This window comes from Tyto alba, unplaced genomic scaffold (genome assembly GCF_018691265.1).
Source record: "Tyto alba isolate M040663 unplaced genomic scaffold, T.alba_DEE_v4.0 Super-Scaffold_1000006, whole genome shotgun sequence".
NCBI lineage: Eukaryota > Metazoa > Chordata > Aves > Strigiformes > Tytonidae > Tyto > Tyto alba.
This window is the reverse complement of record NW_024881272.1, coordinates 6210042-6223124: the sequence shown is the minus strand read 5'-3', so window position 1 is coordinate 6223124 and position 13083 is coordinate 6210042. Positions and strand designations below refer to the sequence as shown.

At 59.2% G+C, this 13083-nt stretch overlaps 1 protein-coding gene across 19 annotated transcripts in view; it reads right to left on the bottom strand.

Moving 5' to 3' along the window:
• Window positions 1-4116: 4116 nt before the first annotated feature.
• The window catches only part of CACNA1E (calcium voltage-gated channel subunit alpha1 E), a 139966-nt gene continuing 130999 nt past the window's right edge, over window positions 4117-13083 (bottom strand). For 13 of the 19 annotated variants that reach the window (XM_042806126.1, XM_042806140.1, XM_042806161.1 and 10 more), the window contains 9 exons: window positions 11949-12054; window positions 10688-10795; window positions 10047-10147; window positions 9641-9747; window positions 8906-9014; window positions 7422-7550; window positions 5724-5904; window positions 5396-5589; window positions 4117-4820 (listed from right to left, as the gene is read on the bottom strand). In XM_042806126.1, the coding sequence (XP_042662060.1) occupies window positions 4281-4820; window positions 5396-5589; window positions 5724-5904; window positions 7422-7550; window positions 8906-9014; window positions 9641-9747; window positions 10047-10147; window positions 10688-10795; window positions 11949-12054 (1575 nt within the window). In that variant the 3' untranslated portion in view covers window positions 4117-4280. Of the gene's footprint in view, window positions 4821-5395; window positions 5590-5723; window positions 5905-7421; window positions 7551-8905; window positions 9015-9640; window positions 9748-10046; window positions 10148-10687; window positions 10796-11948; window positions 12055-13083 lie in introns of those variants that run through there. The other 6 variants (XM_042806173.1, XM_042806184.1, XM_042806179.1 and 3 more) reach the window with 2 other exon arrangements.

Below are 13083 nucleotides of genomic sequence, written 5' to 3'. Positions count from 1 at the left end.
ACAGCTCTCCCAGGGTGACAACCCTTCTCAGATGTGCCCCCCACCCTGCCTGAGGACCATAGGGGTGCCAGGGCAGCGCTGACAGGGGATGGCCCCCGTGCCCACGCTGGGGAACTCCCCATCCCATGTGATGGAGCTGCCCAGTTCAGGCTGTGTGCCACCCCCTCCCTGCCGTGGGGACCTTTTGCTGGGGCCCAGCATCTCGCCTGGGGTCCCTGCGGCCCTGCCAGCACAGGGTGGGGGCTGCCAACGAGACGGGGTCCACAGCGGTTCTTTACAACAAGGTTTTATTTTTCTTTCCTTTTGACAAAAAAACATTGAAGTTGTACATGGCCGTCAGTCAGTTCGGTTCCCCGTTTGGGTCCAAACAAGCGTGTTATGTTACAACATCCTGCCCCAGTGCCTGGGGGGATGAAGGCAGAGCATCTCCCACCCACCGGCCCTCGGCCCCAGGAGCCATCAGCCCCACACAGGGGGGGCTCTGCCCTCTGAGGCCTCACGGGGGGGGGGGGGGGACAGGAGGATGGGACTGGGACAGCCAGCCCGAAAGGGACAGCAGGGCTCCTCCATGTGCCGCGGCTGCCTCATCTCCCTGCACACCCTCCACGGTGCCCCCAGGGGCTTCGCAGGGCTTCGAGGCCAGTCCCAGCACCAAACTGGGAACCAGTTGCATACTACTGGTGAATTCCTGCCTGGGCAGGGGCTTGTCCCGTGCAGGCAGAGGTCGAAACTCATCCCCTGCCTTTCTCATCCTCCCTCCCATGGTCAAGCACAGCCAGCAGACACCAGTGGCGAGCGCAGTGGCAGATTCCCGGTGTCCAGGAGGCGAAGGAGATGTACAAAAAGCCACGGACGAGAGATCGTACAGCAGCAAAGTGAGTCCAGCGCCTTGAAAAGCGAGATGCAGTCAGGGCTGTTTTTCCTTCCCCCTCGGCGTAGTCTTTTCCGTGGTTCTACTGGGGGGGGGGTTGGTTTTGGTTTCAGAGACGTGCTTTGGAAGTGCCACTTTGTCCCCAAGCGGGTCCCTGCCTGCCCTTCCTGCTGTGGGAGCAGGACTGCGGCTATTGCAGGAGAGGCAGGAACAGGGCCATTTTTGGGCTCTCCCCCAGGGAAAAAAGGGGCTCTGGTTTGCTCTGTACAGTTCCTGTATGTTAGTAAAACATTGGTCTCACACCAGAAAGCTCAGGTTCGGACGCCGCAGCCCACCGCCACGTGCGGCTGCACCCCGAGGGGCTCTGCCCCAGCCCGCACCACCACTGCAAAGCATTGCCGCTCCCCGGCCCCATTCTGGGGCTGAGGAAAGAAAAACTCCCAAAGCTTGAAATCCACATGAAACGGCCCCCCCACCCCTTGGAGAGCATCCCTCCCTCCCTCCCACCCAATAGGCACAGACACAAAAAGCCACCTCCTCCCCTCCCCGTGGGCTGTTACTCAGAGCCCGGTGTATTGTCAGACACCTTTCTGCATTTAGAAGTAGACAGTGCCAGCACCTATATTTAAAGCAGGTACGGCATCGCCTCCCCCAGCCCCCAGCACCACCGTGTCCCTGGCTCCAGCCCCCCCACAGCCCCACGTTGCCCATCAGACCTGGCTCCCCCTGAACTCCGTCACAGGGAGCGATGCTCCAGCAGCTTCAGGTGGAAGCCAGGAGCTGCTCACGGGTGGCTGGAAGGGGACAGGTGAGACTCAGAAGCGGCCGGGAGATGCCCGTGCCACCAGCCAGCACCAGGGACCATCCCCACAGCCGTGTGGGGCACGGCTTGCCCCCAGGCACCGAGATGGGGGATGCAGGAGCTGAGCCAGAGCGATGGAGAGGGCTTCCTGGGGAATTTTTGGATCCTTTGGCAGCTGGAAGTGTCTGTTCAAGAAGCGCGAGGGGAACAGGGACAGCAGCGGTGCCACCCACCCGCGGGAACTGATCAAGGCAGTAGAAGGTTTTGGCCCCATCGGCTAAATCTGCTCCGTGGGGGGCGCAGAGGGCAGTTTGACCATTAGAGCTAGGGCGTTTGTTCTGTGACTGAGCCCAGGAGCGGGCAAGACTTTGGAGCTGCTGGGATCTGCTTCTCGCAAAGCAGAGCTCCTCCGGGGGACCTCACAAAGCGATCGGGGCAGGGGCGGCTCTGCACATGCAGGAGCAGGGCGGTGTGTGCCCATAGCGTCTTGCAGGCGGGAGAAGGCATGCGTTATGCAGGACCAAAGCAAAGCTTGGCCAGAGCCGCTGCTCAGCCAGCCAGCGGGGCTGGAGAACAGCCCCCAGGACCTGGACCACAACCACCCGCAGCGGAGCGAAGCCATGGGCAGAAGGATGGGCAGGATGAGGGCTGCGCCGCCTCCCCCCGCCCAGCCCGGCGGGCTGAAGGCCACCGTCCCATCTCCACACCCACGGCCACGCCTGGTCCCACCACACCAACCAGACCCCCAGCTCATGGAGCAAGCCCTTTCCCTGAAGCTCCTAAATCCCAGCACCCGCCGGCTCCCCAGGACCACGCACAGGTTGATGACGGGCACAACTCACAGCAGAAACACGCTGGTGATCGCCAGGGCGAGCCACCCACCACCATAAGGCCACCAACATCTCCCTGGGCAGGCAGGCAAAGCATCGCACCCACGGCCGAGGGTGCACGCGGATCGTTAGAGCTGACAGCGCATAATCACCGGATTAATTAACGACCAGTGCTGGGAGGTGGTGGCCCTGTATTGCGTTTTCGGTAGTTGCAGGAGACGCGAGCCACCCGGCTCACAACCCTCACCCCTCCCACCCCCCCAAGCCCACGCTCCTCTCCCAAAGCCCCGCCGGCTCTCGGACACCCACCTGCCCCCGCACCGGGGCTGTGGGGTTTGCAAACCCGGCCACCACCCCCATGGGAGCCCCCCCCCCCCAAAGGGGAGCGGGCAGGGGCCACGGCTGCAGGGGAAACCGAGGCAGGGGAGGTGCCGAAGCCGGGCTCCTCTGCCAGGAGGACAGATCTTAGGGCACCGTCACACACGCACAACATCTTCTCTCCCCTGCGGACGGAGGAATCTTCTTTTCCTGGGAAAACACAGCAAAGAGGCCTCTGAGAGGTTTGCCATCAGCCCCTCGGCACCGCTGGCGCCAAGCGAGCTGTACCCCCAGGGCCAGCCCCGTCCTCGTCCCCGGGGCACCCCGCTCCCGCAGGCACCGCACGGCACAGCCGGCAGCAGAGCTGCCCCAAGACCCCTCACCGCTGCCACCTCTGAGGGAGAAAATGCAGTTCCCACCGCTGGAAACATCTGGGACGGGGTGGGGGGGAGCGGGGTGACGTTCCCAATGCTCTGCTACGGCGGCGGGTGCGCAGCAGCCCCCCCCCCCCCCCGGGGAGGTTTGGTCCTGCCCCCGCCAAACGGGGTGCGGGCAGTTAAAAACCCCAAGGGGCTCCCCAGCATTGTCAGATGACTAAAACAAATCCATGTATGTGTATATCTTTATATATACAGCATATAAATATATATACACACACATACCGTATATACACACACAGGCACACCTAGAGTTCTCCGTATATAAATAAATATATGTCGGTGGGAGACAGGATACATTCAGCAGCACTGAGCCCCCCCCGCCCTGCTCTGGCCTGCCCCAATACAAACCAGTTGGCTTTGGTTTTGCCCCACCCTGGCAGGCAGAGCTGCTCCGGTCTGCCTGGTCCCCCCCCGACCCCTTGGCCCCCCCTTCACTCCACCATCACACCTCGCCCTTTTTCCGGGCTGGATGAGACCCTCAGGGAGGGAAATTCAAAGCCACAGCACCACCGAGCCCGAGCGACGGAGCAAAGGGGGACACTGGTGCCCCCTCGCTGGGACTCTCCGGCCTCGGGGAGCAGAAAACCAGTGGGAACGAGTGTTCCTGGGGGTCCCGCTCGGGGTAGGGAGTGGGGCCGCGGCCAGGGGGGCTCACACTCGCCCCACAGCACACAGGCCCGGCCGGGCTGCTCCGCCGCCCTTCAAATGCTTCTCTGTGCAGAAAAAAAAAGTGATAGTAATAAATTGAAAGTCGACAGATTTTAATTTTTTTTTTGCACAAAGACTTCTTTTTTTCTTTTTTTTTTTTTTTCCTTCCCTCTTTTTTTTTTTTTTTTTTTTTTTTTTTTTCCCCTCTTTTTCCCCCTCCGTTCCGGTCGGTTTGGTTTTCTCCTTTTCCCCTGCACTTGGTTTTGGTTTTGTTTCATTCCCAGGCGTGGCGAAGAGCATGCATTGGAGAGGGGCAGGGCGGCAGCGGGGCGGGAGGGAGGGAGCTGAGGCAGGGCGGGAGGAGGCAGCTTCTAGCACTTGTCGTCTTCCTCGGTGTCGCTGAGCACGTCGATGCTGGCCCCGCACATCACGCCCTGCCCTGCCCCTCGCCTCCGCCGCCGGTAGTGCCCGTTGGGCATCTGCCAGCTGTGCCGCAGCGGCGGGGCCGAGCCGATGGTGTTGGAGCGGCCGAGGCTGGTGGCGACGGCCGCCTCGAAGGTGAGCGTTTCCTCCTCACCGCAGTCTGAGGCGTGCGAGTCGTCGTGCAGGGCCAGGTACGGCTCCGAGATGTAACGCTGAGGGGTGGACTGTCGGCTCTGCTTCCCCGCCGGGGAGCTGGAAGACTCGGTCAGGCCGGCGGCGTTGGGCTCCAGGGTGGAGGAGAGGAGCGGGGAGCCCCCCTCGCTCTCCTCGGGGGGCGGCGAGGCGTCTCCGGTGTGCCGCAGCATGGAGGCGTAGGAAAGGAGGGGACGCGGCTTGGGGGGCACCGGCGGGAGCTGGCGGCGGCCTCGCCGGGGGGTGCTGGTGTCCGAGATGGAGGGGATGGAGCTTTCGCTCAGGGAGCCCGTTCCCTGCAACACACCAAGCCACGCTGGGGGATACAGGGGTGACGGGCAGCGCCGTGCACCCACTTCCCCCCCCACGCACACCTTGAGCCTGGGCTCCCCCCGGAGCACCCGCCCGTTTGGATGAAGCCCCGCTGCACCCTCGCCTGCCCCATCCCTGCCTCGGAGCCTGCTCCGAGGAGGAGGACGGTGTCTGCTTTTGGTGGTCAAAAGCAAAAAGCGCTCGCGAACCCGCTGCGGGAAGGGAAGGGCGAAGAGCTGGCTGGTCTCTATGGGCAGCACCTCCACGGGCTTCAAGCACTGGCACCTCCAGGCTTGTGCAGCTTGGGACGCCTCCACCTTGGCAGGGAGCAGATGCCACAGCGGTGAGAGGGTCAGGGCGGAGATCCAACCCTCTCCCCAAATGCTCTGCAGGGTGCCCGAGCAGCCCCAACCTGCTCCGCTCACAGGGGACGCAGAGATGCCACCACGGGAGGAGAGACGGCGCAGAGCTCCCAGGCTCGGGGTTTATCTTCCCGGTTTCAGCCAGGAGTTTTTTCTACGCCTCCCTTCGTGCTTAGGAAGGGGTTTTTGTCACCCACCTGCCTATTGGGTGTCTGCGACCTGCCCTCGCTGGGTGACCGGGACTCGCGCCGCCGCTCCGGCGACTCGTCGTGCGCCTGGGGACTCCTCTCCTCCGAGTTGCAGCGGGAGATATCGGGGGACAGCAAGTGCTTGCGCTCTTTGGATCGGCCCCGCTCCCTGCCGCCCGAGCGATGCCCGTCGGACCGGTGGCCTGCAGGACATCCCCGTCAGTGCCCATCGTCCCCTCTCCAGAAGCAGGGGACACCCGGGGCGGGGGGGGGGGAGGAGGGGGAGGGAGGGATTTTTTGGCATCGACGTGGAATGGGGCCGCTCGCCCTTGCTCACCCGAGTCGGCGTTGAGGCGCCGGGCGGAGAGCTGGAGCGAGGAGTGGTAGCTGCGCCGGCGGGACTTGTAGGTGTTGTCGCTGCTGCGCTCCATGGAGAATTCATCCAGCCAGGAGCTGTTGCTGCGCTTGTCCCGGATGGTGGAAAACGATCGCCGCATCGAGCTGGTGTCCGTCACCACCTGCAAGCAACCCCGGCCGGCCGGGGAGGGGGTTAGCGCCGGGCAGGGCTTGGAGGGGGGTGGCGGTCGAACAATTACCGGTTCACTCGCTGTCTCTGGCACACCAGCCTCCGGGATGGGGAGGTTTGGGGGGCCGGGGGGTAGCCAGCCTGAGCACAGCCCCCCACCCCCCAATCATCCCTGCACAAATCGGGGAGTGGGAGGAAAAGTGGGGGTTTAGGTTGTGAGCTCCCCTGCCCCAGCTGGCTGGGAACTGCGCTCCGCAAGCAAAGCCAGCGGCTGTGAGTGAAGCCAAGGGGCTGCGTGTTGGGGGAAAAGCAGCAGCACGCCGTCCCGGGCGTGGGGACACGGGGGGGGACCAGACCATTGCCCCCCCAGGCTGCCTCAGCATCCCTCCCGGCCTCAGAAACAGAACTGAGTGGAGCAAACAGAGACATCAAAGAAGAAATCATTGAGAGAGGGGGGATCCTCCAGTGCCCCTCGCCTGGTGTTTATTTTCCTGGCTGCTGTCACTTTCCCAGTGGCAGCACCAGTTCTCCTTGGTCCTCCTTTCTTCCCACATCCCTTGCCCTGCATTCATTCCCTCTCTCCCCAGCCATGCTGCTGTTTTATAGTCCCTCTCCTTTCCTTTCTCTGTCCCATGCTTCTCCTTTCTACCTTCTCCCCTCCTTCCAGCTTGTGTTCTCACATGTTTTGTGGAAAACATCACCTCCTATGATTTCCTTTTCTTTATTCTAGCAGTTTTTTGCCTCTGCAGCCCCGGGCCATTCTCCCTGTCTCCTTTACTCTCACTGTACCCTTCCCACTCCCACCCCTCTCTTTCTGATCATCTCCCCTGCAGCCAAATGGTCAATAAAGCCCACAAGGCAGAGCCTCCCTCCCTCTTCACGCCCCACCAAAGAGCCATGATGTGTCACACCAGCACCGACACCAGGACCTCTGTGAGAAAGCAGACCCAGAGACTTCACAGCAAAACCAAACCCCACTGACACATCTGTGTCTCAGTGGAGGCTGAGTACAAGACAGAACAACAGAGAAACCGGGCAGACAAACAAGGAGGTGAGATGTGGCCTGAGTTCCCCTGGACAGACGGAGAAGCGTGTGCGTTGGGACAACAGGAAAGGAAGGAAAAGGCGTATCATCACCTGGGAGATCATCTGACAGCTGGGCTGGGAGTACTCGAACCTCAGCCAGCAGCCAGGCTGGAGGTAAAGGAGGGGTGTCCCACTCCGTGGGGACCCTGCAACCTCCCAGTGTGTCCCTGCTCCACTGTGGACCTCCCACACGAGCCAGGAGATCGATTCCCCTGGCTGCTCTCTGCGGCCAGTGTCCCCCACGGAGGAGAACAGCAGCTCTCCTACTTGTGCAGCACCCCAAAGACAGCGAGATGCCCCGATATCGGGGTGCTGGGGAAGCCGTGGGGCTCGCAGGACTTGCTCAGCGCGGAGAGAAGCCCCAGTGTTACCTGGTAGGCTTTGCTTGGACCCGGCACCCGTGGGGGCTTTGCTTGGTTTTACCTGGGGATCCACAGTGAGACGAGGCATGGAGGAGGCCCTCCCAGAGACAGCGTGGTCCTGAGTGTCCACGGGAAGGTAGCTGCCACGGTTAGAGGGCTGCACTCTTTGAAACTCCCTAACCTCTGGCTCCTGGAAATAAACACACAGCCAAGCTCTTGGGATGGGGTTGGAGCAGGGCAGCGCGCTGCTTCTGCCCCGTGTGCAGGGGGGACAGCCCTGCTTGCTCAGCCGGGGCCAGAATTTAAGTGGGCCAAAAAAGGGGAGGCTGAGACCTATCATCCGTCACGTCGCCACTGAAAAATAATCTCTGATTCGCAGTCCATTGCAGGTGAGCCCAGATGTGGTACTCCAGGTTTGCCTGATGGCCAATTCATCTTGCACCTCTTCAGTGGCAGGGGAAATCCTGCCTTGATCTGGTGATGCCCTCACTGCCTGGGCTTTGACTCCTTCTCCTTTTGCCAGAAGAGGATAAAAGTGTGGGATTCTCTCTCTGACCCTGCTTTAAAAGCTTTCTGGCCACATCCCCAATTAAAAGAAAGAATGCCACCCGTGGCACCTTTGCGCTGTGGTTAATTCCCAATTTAAGGGACTCTTGTGTACAGGACGTTGCGTCGAGGGGATGGGCAGGGAGTGACCCTGGAGATCTGCTAGAAGGTGACTTTATGGGGAGAGGGGAGTCTCATCTGTCACCTCCCCGCCATCAGGACGGTGGTGTGGCCAGGGTGGCAGGGGCAGGGGACACCCACCTGCGCGGTACACAGCTCACACAGAGTACTACAGACCCCGGGGACACGGACCGGGCTGGAGATGCACAGTGGTACAGCACTCCATCCGACAAGAGTCGGGGTGGTGCACGAATGCACACACACAGACACGCAGAGATATATATAGGAATGTATATATATATATACACACACAGACAGACAGACACTGCTGCTGCCGGCCGGCATGTGTGTGAGGCCGGAGGGGGGTGCTCCAGTTGGAGACAGTTTGACAGCTCGGTTTGGGATCGGGGACACCAGCACTGACAACAAAATGAACATGAATCTGAAAACATCAGATACCATCACTCAGCACGGGGTAACCCACTGAAATGAGCGCTCAGTGGAAAAAAGAGCAGCCTGTGAAGAGAAGGATATTTTACTGCAGGACATCGGACCCCCGTCAACAGCTCTCGCCCCAAAAACACTTGCCGCTGCCTGGCCCCATCGGCCAGGGCTGGTCCAGGCATGGCTGTGTCCCCAGTGCCCAGACAGAGGCGAGGGGCCAGAACCCCAGCTGGGGGACAAGCGGGGACGTTTGTCCCCTGCTTCAGATCCGTGCGTGACCCAGCAGGTGCCATCCCTCCGCTGTGCTCGGTGCCACAGGGGCAGGGAGCAGCGTTTCACCGCCGTGCCGTGCCGGCGGCCCTGCACCTCCCCGTGCCCACCAGCATCCTTGCTGGGACCGCAGGCGAGCTCCTGCCAGGCAGTGTGTGACTTTACCAGAGACTGGTGCTCCTGGAACTGCCCGTGGGCCGGATCCATGCACGCCAGCTGGAAGATCTCCTGCGGCGAGAGCGGGCTCAGCGAGGGGAACCCGCTTCGGCTGCTCCTGCAAAGACAGTCCAGCTTCAGGGAGGCCACAAGCCGGGTCCTGCCATCGCTGGGTATCACCTCTCCAGCAGCTCAGAGCTGGGGACCCCCCCCCGTGCTTGCCCCCCAGGCTGTTGAGACCCCCAGGACAAACATCGTGCTCCTCAGACAGCTGAAGCAGCGCCCAGGCAGGAGAGGACACCAGTGCCCCAAGTCCTGTGGCAGCACACCAAGTGTAGTGCCAGCAACTCCCACCATCTCATTCCCAACCAGTCAGGGTGCTGGGATCCCCCACTGACCCTGCAGCACCCAGGGACCCACTGCTCTCAAGGTTCAGGTCCATCCCAGACCGTCCTAGGTAGGAGAGCTTGCACTTAGTGCTGGGCTGGTCCTGCAGGAAGAGTGTTTGCTGAGACACCCGCCCATCCTCCTCAGCCACCTCTGCTGCTGTTGGTGATGCTGGTGCACACCAGCTACCTGGAATCCTGCAAAAGCTTTGTGCCGGGAGTTTTCTGCCCCAGACTGGGTTTCCCCTGGTCTCTGCAGCTCTTTAGCCCTCTGTGCATCCCAGTGCCAGCTCCAGAGAACAAAACAGGAACAGAAAACTGGCAGGACTACCTCCCTTCTCCTCAGAGGAACACTCACAGGCCTGAGAGCGTGTCTTGCTGGAGGTAAGGCAGAGCCTTCGCGTTCGAGATGATTTCCTGCGGCAAGGAGGACGGCTCCATGCGCTGAAACATGGGGGCGTTTTTCTGTATTGAGGAAAGGAAGAAGCTGAGCCTGTAGGAAATGCAGATGAACATCCAGTGCTTCACCAACCAAGTCCCTGCCACTTGGGAGGGTGACAGCATGCTCACGTTCACCACTGGGGGCTGAGGATGCATGTATGCGTGCCTTGTAGTCACCGAAGCCCAGCCGGTGCCACCATCCTCATCCCTCAGCTGCATCCCATGCAGCTTGGCTCCACGTTTGGTCAGGATGTGGTAGGAGGCAGGGAGGGTGATCTGAACTCCCCCGTTCCTGCCCACCACCTGCCCTCGCTGAGCCTCACCTGCTCCTCCAGCTGCTGCCGCTGCTTCTTCGCTTTGCTCTGCTTGTAGTAATCCATGATCATCATGGCTGCATATATTTTGCCAACAGTCAGGTCAGAGGCTGAGAGCATAAGAAGGGAAGGAAGGTGGGGGACACTTTTGTCTCAAAAGAAACAGCAGGTCTGAAGGCACCAGCATGGATCTCGGGAAGAGCCCTGCTGTGGGATGTCCCGGTGACCCTCAAAGTCTGCTCACCGCTCCAAAAGAGAGATGAACACCCAGACACCCCACGCGGAGATAAAATGGATGGAGATGGCTTGAAAGCATCATCATAAACCACCGAGACACACATCTTCATCACATCATCATACGTAACGGAGCAAGCAATGCTCAGCCTCCTGCCCTTACATGCTCCAGAGATGATTTACAGGAGACTTTGGGTTTGGCAGGAGTAGATCACTGCAAGCTGGGCATTTTTCAAGAGGGTTCCCAAGCACGCAGTCAGAGCAAGGCAGCAGCCAGCCTGTAGCAACACAAACCCTTTTCCCACTTCTCCCCCAGCTGGGGATGGGTCTGACCTGTCCCCACCTCCCTTTGGGAAGAAGCTGCTGCAAGTCCAATGGAAACTTGGCAGCGATGACAGCCACCCCCAGAGACTCACTTTTTGGCATGGGTACCAACAGGTCAAGCATCTTCTGAGAAAGGTGAGGCCAAATGGTCAGGATTTCCTTTTGAAGCTCAGAGTCTAACTGCTGCCAATCTGCACCACCTTGAATAGCAGGGGGGAGGGAAGAAATAGCCCATGTACATCAAAACCTGACACCGGAGTCCAACTAAAAACACCCCCTCCGCATCCTGAAGTGAGGTTCACGAGCAGCAACCAGCTCTCTCTGGGCTGGAAGGGTCATCTTGCATCAGCGAGCCTGGTCTCCTGCTCTTGCATGGAAACTTTCCTACCATCCCTTCCATATGTGCCTCCATCTCCCCATCCCCTGCCCTCCCACTCAAAGCTGCCATCTTCTAGATCGCCTTGGGTCCGTCTCTGCGGCTCCAATCCTACTCCAGCCCACACACACCTGCTGCTGCCCCACTTTCTTTTTTCTGGTGAGCAGATCATGTGCTGGTGAAAGAGCAGCTCCGCTTGGTTGAAATCCCGAAATACTCAGCGATGCTGTGCAAGGAGAACAGAGCTCTCTGGCCAAGTGGTGAAGGGGTTTGCTGGCTTAGAAAGACCCAGGCTCAAAGGGACCTGTCAACACGGACCAAGTGGGCACACCCGAGCCTGGAGCAACTCTGCTGAGCTGTAGGAGACCCAGGTTCACATCTCTGCTTTATCTAGAGAGGCTTGAACCCAAGGACCTGTTCTCAGTGCTGGGATTTTACTGATATCTTGCCCTGGGTTGGGTTTTCTTCCAATAGCCGAGCTGTTCCCAGGGGATGTTTTATTGAAAATGTCATGTTTCTGCAGAAAGCTTTTGATCTGATGTATCAGAACATTTCTAGCAACAACAACAAAGCAGATTTTCCTGCTCTGAACATATTATCTTCCCTGAAAAAAAGATTTCTGTTCCCTAGCCCTAGGCGGCCACGCACATGTGATCTTTTCCCTCCTTGGTTTGGTTTTGTACATGGGGAGGAAGGGGAATTCTCTGTCTCCTCCTTTACACAGTGGACATCAAGCTGTTTCAGCTCCCTAGAAGCAGATTTTAGTGGAAAACTGGGCACCTCTTCCCTAAAGAAATAGATTTTTTACAGAGATCAGCAGAAATTTGCCTGCTCAAGGTAATCACTTCCATCCACATGCCAGGGTCCGGGCAGCCAATACCAAATTGGCTGTGATATCCTTGGCCTGCCCAAAGGAGGAGTGCTGGTCACTCTGAAACCCTCCTGGCTCTGTCCCCTCTCTACCCCACCAACCTTACCTTTGGCAATTTTGATGTCCAAGGCTGTGCGTATCAGCGCCATCAAGGTGGAGGTAAAATGGACCGTCATGTCCTCGGCCACGGGCATGTTCATCAGCACCAGTCTCTGCGCAAGAGAGAGAAGAAAACAGCGGACGGAAAACAATATCGAAAAACACATCGACCGGGCTGGAGGAAAAGAAATTAAACATTAAACAAAAGGGAAAAAAAAAAAATCAAAAAATAAAAAGCAACAAAGAGTGTCAAAACAGCACAGCCAAAAAAGAAGGGCAAGGATCACCCCGCCACCCCCCCCCCGGCTCCTTCCACCCCAGGACACCGGCTCACTGCCTTCCAGGGCTCCTCCTGCACCCCAGGAACGGCCCCTGAGCCCCCCTCCCCACAGCACCGGGGCTGCCACGGCACCTCCTGGCACTTTTGGGAAGACACACCTGATCCATCAGGGATGCGGGCATGGGGAATGCTCGGGAAGGGGGGAAGGGGCTCAGGTTTCCGTTCCCGGGTGGTTTGGCTTTCCGGCTCTCAACCCTTCCCACCTGGGGCAGGGGAGAGGAGGGTCCCTAACCTTCAGGGACTTCAGATCAGCTGGATTCCTCTAGCATGCTACATCCTGGCGCTCCCTTTTTGCGTCTTTCAGAGATGAAGTTTGCCAGCACATGCACAGGGTCCAAATTATCCAAGGGTGGGGAAGGGAAGGAAGGGTAGAAAAAGTGCAGAAGGGAAGAGAGAAGGGCAACCAAGGCAGGTTAGACACGCCATGCTCCTTCCCCACCCCGGGCAGGCGGGATGCAAACTGAAGTGACCAGATCCACTCTCCAGAGAGTATATTTTGCTTTGTGAATACCTCGGGTCATCCCTTCCCTGCCCATTCCTTTTCACCTGGCTTCTCATGTCCTTTCCCTGCCTTCAAGCTTCCCTTTTTCTTCTGGAAAAATCTGACGGTGGATGTACGCATGTGTGAACAACTATGTAAGAGCTGGAGAGGGTGGCAGCACGTTTGCAAATGTGCAGAAATCCCCCCTTCACTAGCCCTGAGCGCTGCTGAAAGGGCTGCGGGCAGCAGCCCACAGCCAATAAAAGCTTCAGTTTGCTCCAGACCTGAGCAACACATTGCTCTGTAGCTCTGGGTCTTGTC